The sequence below is a fragment of the Microtus pennsylvanicus genome, chromosome 7 (genome assembly GCF_037038515.1).
Source record: "Microtus pennsylvanicus isolate mMicPen1 chromosome 7, mMicPen1.hap1, whole genome shotgun sequence".
In the NCBI taxonomy this organism is placed as follows: Eukaryota; Metazoa; Chordata; class Mammalia; order Rodentia; family Cricetidae; genus Microtus; species Microtus pennsylvanicus.
The window spans coordinates 110,803,389-110,821,599 of NC_134585.1; the positions used below are offsets into that span (position 1 = coordinate 110,803,389).

General features: G+C 44.8%; 1 protein-coding gene and 1 pseudogene across 1 annotated transcript; both read left to right on the plus strand.

The window, feature by feature from the left end:
• The first annotated feature begins 3,900 nt into the window (after window positions 1-3,900).
• On the plus strand, window positions 3,901-4,934 carry LOC142853547 (cullin-2 pseudogene; annotated as a pseudogene).
• Window positions 4,935-7,904: 2,970 nt separating this feature from the next.
• LOC142853885 (ral guanine nucleotide dissociation stimulator-like) lies at window positions 7,905-9,788 on the plus strand. The gene is made up of 4 exons (XM_075979036.1): window positions 7,905-8,114; window positions 8,671-8,718; window positions 9,169-9,377; window positions 9,655-9,788. The coding sequence occupies exons 1-3, from the start codon at window positions 8,008-8,010 to the stop codon at window positions 9,365-9,367; spliced, it is 354 nt and encodes a 117-aa protein (XP_075835151.1). The 5' UTR covers window positions 7,905-8,007; the 3' UTR covers window positions 9,368-9,377; window positions 9,655-9,788.
• The last annotated feature ends 8,423 nt before the right edge of the window (window positions 9,789-18,211 follow it).

Genomic DNA, 18,211 nt, shown 5'->3' on the forward strand with positions numbered 1-18,211 from the left:
ACATATTGGAGACTTAACAGCCCACCTGAAAGCTCTAGAAAAAAAAGAAGCAGACTCACCTAGGAGGAGTAGAAGACTGGAAATAATCAAACTGAGGGCTGAAATCAACAAAATAGAAACACAGAAAACAATCCAAAGAATCAATGAAACAAAAAGCTGGTTCCTGGAGAAAATCAACAAGATTGATAAAACCCTATCCAAACTAATCAAATGGCAGAGAGAGAATATGCAAATTAATAGGATCAGAAATGAAAAGGGGGACATAACCACAGACACAGAGGAAATTCAAAGAATCGTTAGATCTTACTACAAAAGCCTGTATGCCACAAAACTGGAAAATGTAAAAGAAATGGACACTTTTTTAGATAAATACCATTTCCCAAAGTTAAACCAGGACCAGGTGAACGACCTAAATAGACTTGTTAGTTGCGAACTGTTATCAAAAACCTCTCTACCAAAAAAAGCCCAGGACCAGATGGTTTCAATGCGGAATTCTACCAGAACTTCCAAGAAGACCTAATACCTATACTCCTTAATGTATTTCACAATATAGAAACAGAAGAGTCATTGCCAAATTCCTTTTATAAAGCTACAGTCACTCTGATACCAAAACCGCACAAAGACCCAACCAAGAAAGAGAATTACAGGCCAATCTCACTCATGAATATCGACGCAAAAATCCTCAGCAAAATACTGGCAAACCATATCCAAGAACACATTAGGAAAATTATCCATTATGATCAAGTAGGCTTCATCCCAGAGATGCAGGGCTGGTTCAACATACGAAAATCTATCAATGTAATCCATCATATAAATAAACTGAAAGAAAAAACCATATGATCATTTCATTAGATCCTGAAAAAGCATTTGACAAAATCCAACATCCCTTTATGATAAAAGTATTGGAGAGATTAGGTATATAAGGGTCATACCTAAATATAATAAAAGCTATATACAGCAAGCCGACAGCTAACATCAAATTAAATGGAGAGAAACTCAAAGCCATCCCACTAAACTCAGGAACACGACAAGGCTGTCCACTCTCACCATACCTCTTCAATATAGTGCTTGAAGTTCTAGCAATAGCAATAAGACAACATAATGGGATCAAGGGGATTCGAATTGGAAAGGAAGAAGTTAAACTTTCGTTATTTGCAGATGATATGATAGTCTACATAAGCGACCCCCAAAACTCCACCAAAGAACTTTTACAGCTGATAAACAACTTTAGTAATGTGGCAGGATACAAGATCAACTCCAAAAAATCAGTCGCCCTCTTATACACAAAGAATAAGGAAGCAGAGAGGGAAATCAGAGAAGCTTCACCATTCACGATAGCCACAAACAGCATAAAATATCTTGGGGTAACTCTAACCAAGGAAGTAAAAGATCTATTTGACAAGAACTTTAAGGCATTGAAGAAAGAAATTGAAGAGGATACCAGAAAATGGAAGGACCTCCCCTGCTCTTGGATTGGGAGGATCAACATAGTAAAAATGACAATTCTACCAAAGGCAATTTATAGATTCAATGCAATCCCCATCAAGGTCCCATCAAAATTCTTCACAGATCTTGAGAGGACAATAATCAACTTTATATGGAAAAACAAAAAACCTAGGATAGCCAAAACAATCCTATACAATAAAGGATCTTCTGGAGGCATTACCATCCCTGACTTCAAACTCTATTACAGAGCTACAGTATTAAAAACAGCTTGGTATTGGCATAAAAACAGAGAAGTCGACCAATGGAATCGTATAGAAGACCCGGATTTTAACCCACAAACCTATGAACACCTCATTTTCGATAAAGGAGCTAAAAGTATACAATGGAAGAAAGAAAGCATCTTCAACAAATGGTGCTGGCATAACTGGATATCAACCTCTAGAAGAATGAAAATAGACCCATATCTATCACCATGCACAAAACTCAAGTCCAAATGGATTAAAGACCTCAATATCAGTCCGAATACACTGAACCTGATAGAAGAGAAAGTGGGAAGTACTCTACAACAGATGGGCACAGGAGATCGCTTCCTAGGTATAACCCCAGCAGCACAGACATTAAGGGCAACATTGAATAAATGGGACTTACTAAAACTGAGAAGCTTCTGTAAAGCAAAGGACACTGTCACTAAGACAAAAAGGCAACCTACTGACTGGGAGAAGATCTTCACCAACCCTGCAACAGACAAAGGTCTGATCTCCAAAATATATAGAGAACTCAAGAAACTAGACTTTAAAATGCTAATTAACCCAATTAAAAAATGGGGCACTGAACTGAACAGAGAACTCTCAACAGAAGAAGTTCAAATGGCTAAAAGACACTTAAGGTCATGCTCAACCTCCTTAGCAATCAGGGAAATGCAAATCAAAACAACTTTGAGATACCATCTTACACCTGTCAGAATGGCTAAAATCAAAAACACCAATGATAGCCTTTGCTGGAGAGGCTATGGAGGAAGGGGTACACTCATCCATTGCTGGTTGGAATGTAATCTTGTGCAACCACTTTGGAAATCAGTGTTTCGGTTTCTCAGGAAATTCGGGATCAACTTACCCCTGGACCCAGCCATACCACTCTTGGGAATATACCCAAGAGATGCCCGATCATATGACAAAAGCATTTGTTCAACTATGTTCATAGCAGTATTATTTGTAATAGACAGATCCTGGAAACAACCTAGATGTCCTTCAATGGAAGAATGGATGAAGAAAGTGTGGAATATATACACAGTAGACTACTACGCTGTGGTAAAAAAAACAATGACTTCTCGAATTTTGCATGCAAATGGATGGAAATAGAAAACACTATCCTGAGTGAGGTAACCCAGACCCAAAAAGATGAACATGGGATGTACTCACTCATAATTGGTTTCTAGCTATAAATAAGGATCACGGAGGCTACAATTGGTGAACCTAAAGAAGCTAAATAAGAAGGTGAACCCAAGGAAAAACATATAGTTATCCTCTTGCCTATGGGAAGTAGACAAGATTGCTGGGGAGAAAAGTGGGATCTTGGGAGTGGGGTGGGTTGGGGGTAAGGGGAGATGAGGAGAGAAAAGTGAGAAGGGGAGGATGGGGGGAACTTGGGGAAACAGGATGATTGGGATAAAGGAAGGCTGGATAGGGGAGCAAGGAAGCACAATTCTTAGTTAAGGGAGCCACCTTAGGGCTGGCAAGAGACTTGAACCTAGAGAGGCTCCCAGGAGCCCAAGGCGATGTCCCCAGTTAGTTCCTTGGGCAGATGAGGATAGGGAACCTGAAACGACCCTATCCTATAGCAATACTGACTATTATCTTGCATATCACCATAGAACCTTCATCTGGTGATGGATGGAGATAGAGACAGAGACCCACACTGGAACACTGGACTGAGCTCCCAAGGTCCCAATGAGGAGCGGAAGGAGGGAGAAGATGAGCAAGGAAGTCAGGACCACGAGGTGTGCACCCACCCAGTGAGACAGTGGGGCTGATCTATTGGGAGCTCACCAAGGCCAGCTGGACTATGACTGAAAAAGCATGGGATAAAACCGGACTCTCTGAACATGGCGAACAATGAGGGCTGATGAGAAGCCAAGGACAATGGTACGGGGTTTTGATCCTACTTCATGTTCTGGCTGTGTGGGAGCCTAGCCAGTTTGGATGTTCACCTTCCTAGACAAATGGACTGAGGGGGGAGGACCTTGGACTTTCCACAGGGCAGGGAACCTTGACTGCTCTTTGGACTGGAGAGGGAGGGGAAGAGGAGTGGGGGGAGGGGGAGAAGGGTGGGAGGAGGGGGAGGGAAATGGAAGGCTGGGAGGAGGGGGAAACTTTTTTTTTCCTTTTTCTCAATTAAAAAAATGACCTAAAAAAAAAAGAAACCAAATATGAGTGAGTAAAAAAAAACCCATTTTTATATGCAAGAATGCTAGCAAAATGTCTAATTTAGGACTTGTCTGTGTCTATGGATTCTGAAGAAGCTGTGATCAATAAATTAAAGCAAGCCTGTGGTTATGAGTTTACCAGGAAGCTGCATCAGATGGACACAGATGTGTCAGTGCTGGTGGCAGCAATAAGCTCAATCCTTCATCAGAAACCAAGACACGGGGAGGGATGAGGGGGTTGGTTTCCACATATATGTCCTTCAGGCAGGTGCACGGCCTCTCACTGAGGCTTCTTCATCCACATTTGCAATTCCCCAAGAGTTAGAAAAAAAGTGAATAGATGTTCAAATTATTTTATAGCCAATATTTCAGTGGAAGGAAGCTGATGTGGTTAGATAACCTCTGTAAGGTGAAGTTAAAATGAACTATTTGGCAAAACTGCATGTAGCTATGGTTACGGCCTACCAAATAGCAGTTCTTTTTGCCTTTTAAAACAGTGAAACTGTCAGCTCCAAAAAACTTCAAGACAGCGCCCAGATGAACAAAAAGGAGCTGACCAAAATGATCAAATCATGTTTTGATGTGAAAATGATTAATCATGATTCAGAAAATATCAATGCAGAATCTTCATTTTCATTAAGTATGAGCTTCAGAAGTAAGAGAACCTAATTTTAAATTCTACGTCAATGACGAAGGATAAACCACAAGTACTGGAACAAACTAGAAATGCATGGTGCCCTCATTCCAGAGCTATCAAGAGCCAGGTTCAATCCACATCAGCGTGACTGAGAGGTCCACAGAAATCCTGACAGACAAGCAGTACACTGAGCATGGTTGAGCATCTGCAAATGAACAGTTCCGCCGTGTGACACACCCTGTCCTGGGGGTGTTAGATCATTGCCAACACACTTCGGGATGCTCCTGTGGGGAAAGCAGGCCTGTGCCTCCATACTTGGGTCATTTGGCCGTCCCTGCTTTTCTGTTCTTTCCAACGTCACCAGTGCCACGCCATGAGCGTCAGGGAGTGAATGCCTGGAGCCATCTCACACTCTGCTCACGTCAGTAGACATTTCTTAGCCTTTATCAGCAGAATGAGTTTAGGTCTGCTGCGATGAGGGAGTGGCTGGGGCCCTGCTGTCTCCCCTTCGTGGCTGCAGTTGATGTGATTGGTTGTTGCTTTTTAATGCACCCTAAATGACATAGAATAAAAACTTAATTATTGTAAAATGACAATAACCTAACAATTGTATCTACATTAAAATGATAAACATGATATTGGTGCTTGTCAAATAGAAAAAATTAAGAGTACCTCCTGCTTTTTAAAGATTTATTTACTATGTATAATGTTCTGCCTGATGTACACATACATCCAGAAGAGGGCAGCAGATCTCATTATAATTGGTTGTAAGCCACCACGTGGGAATTGAACTCAGGACCTTTGGAAAGAGCAGCCGTGGTCTTAAACATCAAGACATCTCTCTAGCCCCCAGAATGCTTTTTTCTTAAAAGATAAGAAAGGTTGGGGGGGAGGAAAAACTCCCTGTTTGGTTCGGTATCCAGTACAATTTAAAGAGAGGTTTTTGAAGCTCTGAAAGACCAGCATTCAGCTTCTGATTAGGACATTCCTTCAGCACAATTCGACAACGATAACTTACTGAGCACTATGTTTAGATACTATACTTGGCACTAGAGACACACAGGAACATGGCAGGGGCATGGTTGCGAGGCTACACCAGCAGAAATGACAGCTCTTCACAGTCACGTGGCTTCTTGTGCTCTTGAGATACAGCGGACGAGGAGAGCATGAAAGGGAAGCAAATTTAGGGCCTGGGAAGAGTTCCTTAGAGTAGTAACGTCGGGGGCTGGTTCCGAAGGGATTCCCTGGGCAAAAACAGAATGAAATCAATGAGGAATGAGACTGATGTGGAAGGATGTCAGGGATGAAACCTAGGAAAGTGGGGGGAAAATACCTGCTTAGGCAGCTGAGGGATAACAAAACATTCAAAGGGAAGTTATGTGAAGGGAAGTTCAATGCATCGAGACAATGAAAGATTATTCAGCACTAAGATGATAAGCTAATTAGCCACGAAAAGAAGGGTAGGATTGAAATACCTGGAATTGCTACAAAACAGATGAGGCAAGTTCAGTAATTCTAACCAATGCTCCACTCTGACTGGGCCCCCCCACATCAAACACTGACCACGAGATCACCTCACAGACATGCCCACAGGTCCACCTCACAGAACCAATTCCTCTCTTGAAGCTTCCTCTTCCCAGATGACTCTAGTTTGTGGCAAGCTGACAAAAACTAACCATGAAAGTCACTAGTAAGTTGTTCTCATAACTTCAACATCAGACAGGCGCACACAGTTTTCAGGACCCGCATAAGTGCACCATGTTTCTGAGCTGGTGTTGATCTGTAGGCTATGGGTGGGAAATGGAAGCTACAAGGGCACCGTGGGCTTAATGTGTTTCCAACTGAGAAAAAAAATTAAACTTCTTTACTGAATCTTTGGCGGTTTCACATCATGCACCCCTATTCTATTCACCTCCCAGTCCCCCATGTTCCCCCTCATTGCTGCATACCCCCTCACAAAAGAAAACAAAACAAAGTAAGCGAACGAACAAACAAAAGAACAAAAAACAAACAACAAAAACCGCTAAACCATAAGAGAACCAAATTTATATGCGAAACAGAAAACACTCTGCTTCTCCTCCTCTCCTGCCTCCCCATCACCTCTTCATCCATCCCGATGTCACTGGAGGCTCCGGTGTGTCATACATATAGTATAAGGTATAACTTTAGCCTCGTTTTGGTGCTCTGAGAATAGTCGCTACCTCCTATAGATATGGCCTTTAGATCTCACACTAGGAACAAACTAGCATGAGTAGCCTTTGATGGAGGTTATAGGAACAGGCTGAGACTGGTCTCGATCGGCAACTGTTCATTGCAATGAGTCTGTCTCAAGGCCTCAGGTTTTTAATACACCATCCTCACTGGATCTTCATCAGAGCTCTTCTGGGGTATCCTGTAGCTTGGAGATCTTGTGGGTATCATTCTACAGAACCAGATCCTTCATGAGTTTCAGCAGGACCTAGATAGGGTAGATGCCAGTCCTCATGAAAACCCAACACATACAGGTGATGTGTGCTCATACTTCACACAGAACACACACATAGTAGCCTAGACCAAGGCATATGACAAGGGTTTACAGTGTGCTGGGCCAATTAAAGTTGAGTTTAGAATCAGGGTAACAGATGCAGGTCAACAGTAGGGGCTCAGATTGCAAAACCGAGGTGCTGCCTGTACCCAGGGAGCAGTAGAATAGGAAGCACCTTTGTATCTGTGTCAAGTAGTGCACCTGGGAGGAGGGGGGACCTAGGAGACTTTTGGGAAAGCTCTGTGTGAGGAGAAGACTCAAGCAAGGGGACTCCAGGAGTGACCTCACTTCCTTAATGATGACATCACAATGCAGAACCCTGCAACCAGGCAGCCAACTGCCTAGAGACAGCCCAGTAGGCTCACTTGTCGTCAGACAGGAGAGAAAGCAGGATGTTCTCCTGTTGTTTTCCAATTTGTGGAGCCTCAGACGTCAAGAACGAGAAAATTAGAGGTCACGATGGAGACCATGATGGTGCCTGGAGAAGCCGGGTTTGCTCCTGGCTCCACTGCCTCTGGCCATTTGGCCAGAAAGAAAAAACCTTGAGTCAGGACAGCCAGGACCAGGACAGCTCAGACCAGGTAACCACTCTGAAATCTCCGTTTTTCCAAATTTCACTCTTGGAATTTGGCAGTGTAAAGGATCAGGAAAACGTGGAATGATAATAACCATAACATTGCAGTCCTGTGCCTGTTTGAATCATCCTCTTTGGTCTCTCCTCAGGTGGAGAAGGAGCCTGCACCAAAGGAGTCTGCCCCAATTGTCCTGAAGGAGACTGCCCCAGAGGAGAGGAAGGAGTCTGTCCCAATTGTCCTGAAGAAGACTGCCCCAGAGGAGAGGAAGGAGTCTGTCTCAAATGACCTTGAAGAGTCTGGTCTAAGGGATGCGAAGGAGCATGGCCCAAAGGAGCCAGGGGTGTTTGCCCCAAATGAGCCAAAGGAGTTCTGCTTCAACACGCTGGATGTGCTGGTGGATAACATGATGACTGCTGTGCAGGACGGGGACCGTAATTCTCTGATAGCCTTCCTGTGCGTATACCCGATGTGTGCCACCATCCAGCAGATACTCAACGTAGTCTTCAGGCGGTGAGTGCCCACCTCCAAGCTAGGAGGCCTCAGGTCCTCTTGTTGTTTATGGGAAGCCTCTGTCTTTCTCTGAGCCCATTTAGTTGTTAGAGTTTTGTAGAAGCCAGCAGCATGATATGAGATGTTGCTTCTTCCAGGTTGTGCCCTAGGAACTGGCATGTGAACAGCTAAGACCCTAATGAGTGTGGGGGTCCTCTGCACCTTCAAGAAGCTCCCTATCCTTGGCCAGTATTTCTGGAATCTTGTTCAAATCACTTCTCCAATTGTAAAGGAGATTCTAGAGCTCCTATTGGAGCACAAAATAGAGATGGGTCTTGAGTGGAGACCCGTGGAGGGGAACCCAAGGGCACCTGTGCCTACTGAGATGTTCGGTAGACATACTTGTGATCACCCACTGCACGAACATATTTGAAGCACCTACTGAATACAGGTGAACTGATAACTCGAGAGCAGACAGAACTTTTAGATTCTGTTCCAGAAATCAATAGATCCCATAGATGTCTTTTAGGTGGAGACCTAAGACTCCATAGGTGACTTCCTTCCTGGTCTCCCCCAGGTATGCATACTTCCGCCCTGAATGTGAAGAGGATGAAAAAGTAAAGAAGTAAGTGGGCTTTACAACATGAGAAAGGCCTTGGCTCTGCAGGGTGGGCTCTCTTGGGTACCAAGGGTGAGTGATGGCCGATGCTTAGGTCTCATGCTCCTGGTTTCTGCCACCAGACAGATGTCTAAGCATTGCCTGGAGGGTCAGAAAAATTGCATGGGCAGGGTCCTTACAAGTGCGGATATGCAGAAAGCCTGTCGCCTCCTGTGCCACCATGAGACTCTATCCTCATCTCAGTCATGAAGGCTTGCTCAGCTGTGCTCCATCAGAGCCTGAGCATGGGCTGGGTGGGGCTCCCTGCTCACATGGAGCTCTCAGCCCTGCTCATTGTCCTCATATGCATAAGGGCTGGAGATCTTCTCCCTTGTAGACTCAGATGCACAGAATCTTGGGAGGGGTTACAAAGAAAAGTCCAGGTCCCTGACTGTCCTGTCTGTCCCTTTCTGCCAGCGTCATCTGTACCCTCCTGCGCACATGGATGGACGAGTTCCCTGGGGATTTTTCAAATACCACAGACCTGTCCCTTCTTAAGAAGGTGAAGACCTACCTGATGTTGAACATGCCATACTCGGACCTTCTTGTTCGTTTCCATGAGATCCATATGAATTTGGAGGCAGAAGTGGACAGTGATTCAGAGGATAGTGAATGAGTAAGCCCAGGTAGCTACTTGACACCCTTTGAGGTGGGTTCTAGACCTGAAATGCTCGTGGGATCCTTAAGAGGCTCCTCTTTGCAGGAGCAGTCATTGGACCCTAGCCTGGGCACATATCCTTTTGTAGGATAGCATCTGGGAATCCAGGCAGACACGGTCTCCCCTGTGTTTACAAAGGCTGAGAAAGAGGTCTCATCCTGGGCATGTGGTCCCCTCCTGTCCCTCCACTGTCCTTCCCCTTCTAGAGATGCTTGCATCAGCAGCACATCTGTCTCCATCCTTAGATCCACAGAGCTGCAGGGAGAGCCACACATGGACAGATCTAGACCTCCAGGCTGTTAACCAACATCAAAGCCTGTTAACCAGCTACTTTCAAGCCTGAACCACCTTGTGCACTAAGCTGGAGAGCGGAAAACCCATGAGAAACATCTGTGCCACGTGTGAGCTGGAGCAGCCGTTGGGTCCCCACTCCTGCCGTCAACCATGGATGCTGCAGCTGCTCAGCCTCTCACCCTGTCAGCAGACAGTGCAAGTTCTTCTGGGGGAGTTAACTCCCCCCAGGAGCGGCCCAGCCCCTTGCTCCTCTCGGCATCCCTCATCTCTCTGCTCTGCAGACAGCACCAGTCCTGTTGTTCCCCACAGAATCTCCCCTGATTTCAGCCCAGCAACACTCCCAGACGCCCCAGCCAGCTTCCCCTCCCCTGAGTCATTGTTTTCTTATTCTTAAGGATGTTTTCTATTTGTGTTAGTTTTAATATTGGTTTTAATAAATGGTTCTTGTTTGTTGTTCATTGTATAAATTGTGGTCGTGGTGTTCACACAGCTTGCTTGTACACGGCCTAGCTGCTTCCTCAAGCAGATGACACTGGTTCTGGGAGAGACCAATGACTCCTGTCCTGTTAGTGGCAGGAGGCACCTCAGAGCAGACAGCTCTTTCAGACAGAAATGAGACTGCGTAAAGGAGCCCTGCCTTCCTCCTTTGTCTCCCTTGATCTTTTCTGACTCTGTTGATCATTCAGGAGATAAAAGGGTCTCTGCTGTCCATTCATTCCTCTGCATCCCTAGAGCTGGTGCTTCTGCACTACCCCTAGGACTCAGTTAGCCCAGACGCAAGGGGACAGCTCTCTGGGGCACTTTGAAGGATCAATTCATTCTAACCCTTTAGAGGCAGAGTTGATGATAAGTTTCCTGAGAGGGGAATATGTGCAGATTGGAGCCTATTCTGGATAAGGTACTTAGTGTTGGTAAACAAACCATCTGTGTTACAGACCTCCATCTCCACGTATGATGGTAGAGTTGAGAAAGACAACTGAAACAGGGCCACTGATCCCCCACGGCTGGGGCAAGCTGGCCGGGAATTGTTTGAACCTGCTGAATTCTTTCATTTCAGGACTTGGTGGCATGAGAAGACCGTTTCTCAGCCTGATCTTAGAGACATGTCATTAGAAATTCTGGCCTTGACAACGCTAGCAGAGAATGTCACAGCTGTACACTCAATTCAAACAGTAAAGGTGTTCAGAGGAGCGCAGAGCAGCCTGCAGTGACATTCGCTCTCCAGGCCTGCTTCCTCTGAGATGGCCAGTCTCCCTGTGCTTAGGATTCCATGCTTATGCCTGTAGTCTGCCTTTGCTTCTGCCTTACCAAGCCTGGATACTCTTGCTTTTGTTTCTAATTTTTAGTTGTAAAGATACTTCCTAGTTTCCTTTGATGTATGGTTCAAATGCCCATTGGGTATGGATAATATTTAATATATGTATACATAAATATATATTGTCACCTGCTGTTTCAGCTGGTAAAAAACTGGCTCTTAATGGGATTTGGACCACGTATTTCAGACCAAAACATGTCTATCCCTAAGTTTCTTTCAAAGTTGCAATATAGGCTCTCTCTAATGCTGTTGAGAGAGAGACAGAGAGAGAGAGAGAGAGAGAGAGAGAGAGAGAGAGAGAGAGAGGAAGAAGAGGAGGAGGAGGAGGACAGGTAATGAATGAGAAGAGCTCAGACTTGAAAACATGGCTACTGTGTGAGGTGATTTAGAAACAGAAATGAAGGAACTTCAAACAAAACACAGGCTGACACTAATTCATCATTTACAGCCTCAACATTGTACGGACTCTGATTGGTTTCCTGGTTTCCTTCAACACTGGAGATAATTCTTATCTGGTCCACACAGCCAGATCAGTTATGAACACAGCAATAGAATCATGACTGTCGGCTGACCCCCAAGTGCTGGGGTTAACAGTGGGTACTACTAAACCTGGACTGATCTTAATCCTTTTTAAATTGATTATTATGGTTTTTTTTTGTTTTTTTTTTTTTTTTTTGCTTTTCGAGACAGGGTTTCTCTGTGGCTTTGGAGCCTGTCCTGGAACTAGCTCTGTAGACCAGGCTGGTCTCGAACTCACAGAGATCCGCCTGCCTCTGCCTCCCGAGTGCTGGGATTAAAGGCATGCGCCACCATCGCCCGGCTAAATTGATTATTATGTGAGTGTCTATGCACACAAGCAAGAGTGTGACCACAGAGCATGCATAGGATCTCCACTTCTGGAACCGGAGATAGAGTTAACTGTCAATTTCTCACTGTAGGTGATGGAATGGCAGCAAGGGCCGTTAACTGCTAAGCCCCTTGAACTTCATATTAAAAGAGAAACTTGAGACAGGGTCTCATTAACTAGTCTTGGTTGCCTGCAGCTAGTAATGCAGACCAGGTTGGTCTTGAACACGGAGATCTGCCTGCCTCTGCTTCCCGAGGGATGAGATATAAAATGTATGGCACTCTGACTGGCTACTAAAAATTCCTTATTACTACTGTGCATGAGGGGAAAGGGTCTGATCCACGGAAAAGGATGGGAGTAGTAAGATAATTGTAGGGCATCATTTCTCTCCCTGCACCTTAACATGGGCTCTGGGGACTGACTTTTCATAGCCAGGCTTGTGGCCTACAGAGCGAGTACCAGGGCAGCCAAGGCTAGACAAAGGAATCCTGTCTCATTCTTTTTATTTATTCTATGGGCCTTTTACATCGTGTATCCTGATCTCATTGATTTCCCTGTCCCTTGGGAAACAGCTTCTAAACCCCTGAAGTCCTACCCCTAAATAAAACAAAATTTAAGAGAAAAAAGAAAGAACAAATGGGAAAAATGTGAAGATCTCATCCTGGAGGCTGCAGAACGACACAAGGAGTCATGCAGCAACCCCATGTCCATACGTCTTGACCTCCAAGTGTTCACTGCAGAGTCATTGGTCTGGTTTGAGGCCTCTTCTTTCTCCTACTCTATGATGCTGGGCCCTCACTCGTACTCTTCTTGGATATCCTGTCGCTGCCCTGTGCTGTGGAGATCCTGCGTCGTTGGGTCAGCAGGTCACGTTCCTTCATATGCTCCAGCAGACCATAGATGAGGTAGATGTTGGGGCAGACACGGTCATATCCCTGGTTCTGGTTCAGGACAGTTGTAGGGATGGTTTGCCAGCCAGTTTTCCCTGTCCTCACCACCAGGGGGAGCTCTCCAGCATGACCCTGGCTGATTCACTTCTGGCAGCAATGAGGGTGGGGTGGGGCAGTTCTCCTTCTTTTCCACCCTCAGGGTAGGTTCTCACACACCTACAGGTCAGGGCCAACTCTGTCGTGTTTCCAGTGGTAACAGTTGGTAAGGGTTAAGGACAGCCTCCTCCCCTGAGGACTCCAGAGCCAGCTCCTCCAGCTTCTCAAGCACTGGTAGGAAACAGGTTGGGGGAGGGCATCTCTTCTGCACCTGAGCTACCACATGTCTGATGGGTAATGGGGACAGCTCTCCTTTGCTCACAACCCTGGGGCTTTGTCACACCCCTACCCCCGACTCCAACCATCAGGAAGCTGTGCTGTGCTACCTCACTGAGGGGCAGGGTCAGCTATCTTGTCTGTTGCAGTCGGTAAGGAGTGAAGGAAAAAAGGGGGAGTCTTTCAGCCTCTAACAGTGACACCTGAGAGACAAATAGTGGGGACGGGTCTCCCACTCTTACAACTTCAGCAGGGCTGGCTCCCCCACTCTTCTGCCAACAAGACAGGCTCTATTGTGCTACCCAGAGGAGGTACAAGACTGTTCTTCCAAGTGTTGCAACCAGGAAGGGGCAGGAAAAGACACCAGCTCTTGAACTCAGTGTCAACGTCTCACACTGCCTCAGGCATTGATGAGAAGGGCAGAGACATGGGCAGGACCACTTTTCCCCACCATGCCACCACAAGGCAGACGAGGGATGGGGACAGTTCTCCCATGCTTACGACTTCGCTGCTTGCTCACCTTCTCCTGTGCCAACAGAACTGACCTCATTGTGTTGCCTAGGAGAGGAGCACGGCCCTCTCTCCTGAGTTTGTAGCTGTTGGGGGTCAGAGACAGCTCTCCAATTCTCATGACCACAGGGCCAGCTCTCCCATCTACCCCACGTGTTGATGGCTGAGTGGAGCCGGGGAGAGTCTCTCTCCCATACCCAAGCCACCACAAGAGAGATGAGAAATGGGGACAGGCTCCCATGGTCAAAACATCTGATTGTCTAAGTCACACCTGTACTAAGAGGAGGGAAACCCTGATTTGTAAACAAAAAAGCAGGCTGAGCAAGCCAGTAAGCAACACTCCTCCATGGCCTCTGCATCAGCTTCAGCCTTCATATTCCAACCTTGTTTGATATCCTGCTGTGAGCGCCTTTAATTTCTTAACAGTGATGTCAAATTGTAAGCCACAGAACCCTTTCCTCCCAACTTTCTTTTGGTTATGCTATTTATTATAGCAACAGAATTGTCAACTAAGACGGCAATCAAACACAAACACCTGAAAAACAGAAAATTGTTAGCTAAACAAAATCTACAAGAGACACCACCTGAAACACATAAGACCATGGATAAGATCGATTTTCATGAATGGAAGACAAAGTTCAGACAATACAAACAGACATTATATAATGGGGATAAAAACCTAAGGCTCATGAATGATATTTGCAAATCATCTGGGACACTTTCAAGAGGATGGTGTTAGGTGATGGTGTAGAAGAGGGAACAGGGGTAAAACTGAATGGCATAGAAAGACTAAGGAAATTACAGCAAAGAGAGGCCTCGCATTTACAGAAAGATACAGGTACATAGAACTCTGAATAGACAAACAGAAAATTTCCCACAATATACAGCAGTCATGATTTCAAAACTACAGGTTAATAAATAATCCTCAAAGCAGCATGAGAAGGACAACCCCATTCAAAGGCAGAAAGACCTGAGCTGCTGCAGACTTTCCATCGGCATCCCCAGGGGCCAGAAGACGGTGGAATCAGTTATTTCTTTTTTCAATTTTTTAAAATTTATTAGATTTTTTTAAAAAAAACCACTAATCTAAATTTCCACTCCTACCCCTCCTTCCATTCCCTTCACACACCCTCCTACCCCACCCCTATATAATCCTAAGAAAAGGTAAGGAACTTTGCTTTGTGGGAGAGCCAAGGCCCTCCCAACTACACTTAGGCTGGGCAAGGTACACATTCAAAGAGAACAGGATGACAAAAAGGCCAGAACACGCAGTAGAGAGAAATCCCAGTCACTGCCAGTGGCCCCTCACTGGGAAGAAAGAAAGTATTGAGGAGAACTTGAGAGAATGGAATAGTTGAGATGAAGGAAGGACAGATATGAGAGCAAGGAAAGAGATGTCAAGATTGAGAGAACCATTATGGGGTTAGCAAGAAACCTGGGTCTAAATGAATTCCCAGGAATCCTCAAGGATGAACCCCGCTAAGACCCTAAGCAATAGAGGGATGAGTTATTTCAACCTCTAAAAGCAAACTGTGGTCCAAGAATGCTATACTCTGCAAAGCTGCCTTTCAATATTGGTGGTGAAATAAAGATATTCCAAGACAAACATATTAAGGCTGTTGATGACAACCCGTGAGATACTGCAGAAGGTTTATAATGGAATGCATTACAGGGAGAACAAAGTCATGTTTCTTCATACGAATGCATGAACATACACTTTATGAAACAACACATAAGGTAGACTTGAGAATAAAAGAACCACCTCTAACACAGCAACTCAGAAATCCCTCAAACCTATATGGGAGAAAAATACAAATACCAATAAACGAGTAAAATAGAAGACCATCACCTAACAAAATTTCGACGAAAGAGCAAGCCCCCATCCTATAATTACCTTAAATGCAAATGGTCTCAATTCATCACTAAAAAGTACAGCCTAATGGATTATAATAAAAAATAAGAACCAACGATATATTGTCTCCAAGAAACACACTTAGCCAGCAAAGAAAAGAAATCCAAAAATCAAAGGACGGAAAACAAACTATCAAGTGTGATTGCTGATCTCGGTTTTCACCTTAACTGCATCTGTAAATCAACTGAAACCTCAGCAGCTGGGCACACAGGCGAGGGGTTTTCGTGAGTAAATCACATGATCCAACTCTGGATCTTTTGAGGTTAGGAGAACTACCCTAAATCTGGGCCATACCTTCTGGGGACAGCCCATAGGAAAGGACATAAAAAATGGAAGCTTTTGCTATTTACCTGCTCGCCCACACTCTCACTGTGAAGCTCACCTACCTGGTGGTTGAGCCATTCCTTTGCCGGTACCAGATCTTCAGAATCCAACATACACTGAACACTAGCAGCTCTCTAGGACTCCCAGAGACCCATCCGCAAGTGGGACTGCTGAGACATCCAGTCTACGGGATGATGTTTTATGAACTACTTGGACCACGGCAGAGAAGTCACTCTAATAATTTATATACAACACAAACGCACTTACACACACACACAAACAGCGCGCACACACACAAACAACCCACACACATACACACACATTCAATCTATCAATCTGTTCCTCTACAGAACCCTAAATAATATACCAAGCAAATGGAAAATATAAACAAGAAGATATTGCTATTTTCTATAAGGGAAATTAAACTTCATAGCAAATTTTATTAGAAGAAATAAAGAGACACTACATATCACTAAAAGGAATGATACATTAAGAAGAAAAACTAGTGTAAATTTTAATGGACCAAAATTCCAGAAACTTGAGTCTCTTTTAAAAAATAAATAAGTAGCCGGGCAGTGGTGGCGCATGCCTTTAATCCCAGCACTCGGGAGGCAGAGGCAGGCGGATCTCTGTGAGGTCGAGGCCAGCCTGGTCTACAAGAGCTAGTTCCAGGACAGGAACCAAAAACTACGGAGAAACCCTGTCTCGAAAATAAAAATAAATAAATAAGTAAAAGACCACATAGGAGGACTTTAATACTCCACTCCCATATTTACATAGGTCGTACAAACTATCTTCAGGGTTAAAATATTCTACTGAGAAAGTGAACTGAAGAGATGTATAGAATATTTCCCCAAGAGATAAGAAATACACATTTTCTCAGCAGCACATGGAACCTTCTCCCAAATGAATCAACCCCAACTCAACAAAAACAAAGAAAACTAAATCTTATCAGACCATAGTAAAGTAAAACTGAAATCAACATTCTAGAAAAGACCCAAACCCCCAAAATACATGGAGACTAAAGAATGGATTATTGGAAGAACAGTTGTGAGTCATCCAAGAAATAAGACAGGAAATTTTCATATTTGCAAAGACAAATAAAAATGAAAACAGAAGCGATCAGAAAGTCTGAGATGGACAGCAGGAGCCAGCAGGAGGCCATTTCAGACTCAGGCCTGGGCCCAGCAGGGCTTGAGAGCTGGAGGGACTCCAAGGGGCCTCTTCTCTGCATGGTGGCTGAATTCCACTTGGAAGCATCCTTTAAAGCAACAGCAGGAGGATGTGTGATCCCAGAAGCCAAGGCAGGAGGAGCTGACCTGTCTATAGGAGACAGACTCAGACCATTTCCAGTCTGGATAGAGCCTTTCTTTTCTTAGCACCCACTCACGTAACAGGAACTAATGGGCAATTTGTACCCTAAGGATTGTATCTCTTTGCATCTAGATTGTTTATGATTCTCTGTTAATTTTTTTTTAACTGAGTAATTTCCTAATTGGAAGTCGTGCATTTTAAAGCTAATTCCACGATTCCCTCTGACCATTAAGTAGATTTTCTCATCTAGGTTCTTATGATATGATCTTTCCCTTTGTGGCTTCCGAGGTTCGTGTTTCTAAGCGCACTCTCCCAGCTCACGTACTAGAAGACGAAAGCTGCCCTGTCTGTATTCTCACAGTGTGTTTACACATGGGTTTTGTGAACAACCATGATGTATTTGGCTAACAGAAGAGGGTGCCCAGGTCCTGACATTTTTCTCAAAGGCGCAAGCAATTGTCAGTGTGTGCTCACTGGCTGATCTCTCCACGGACAGCTGAACTTGCAGAGACCGAGAGTCTGTGTCAGCACCACACAAACAAACGAAAACCCCTTATAATCATGGAGCAGAACTAGTTTATGGAGTTCATCATGGCATGCAAGAAGTGTGAGTACAACACAGGCCATCTGATCTGGGCCTGTCTGGATGTGAGATGTTGGATTGTTCTCACACAGGCTGATCTCTGTCTCTCAGGTGCTTCTTGTGACAACAGAGTTGAGTAGCTGCCACAGAGACTGCGAAACTTGCAGAGCCTAAAACCCCGCAGACCCTTTAAGGAAAGCATTTACTGTGAGAATTCTAGCGTCCAGATATCCCCGGGGAAGGATGTTCTGGGAGCTCAGGGGTAGAGCGCTTGTCTAGCACATGTTCAGTTCCCTGGACCCCAGGAAAAAAGCCACTCTTGGGAGACAAGAACTTTCTCAAGTCCACTGAACTCATTGACTTTCCTCTGCAAGGCTTTTCCTGGAGCTTAACAGAGGTGTTAACATGAAAAGCCTCCTCCTGGGTCTGAATGCCTTCTTA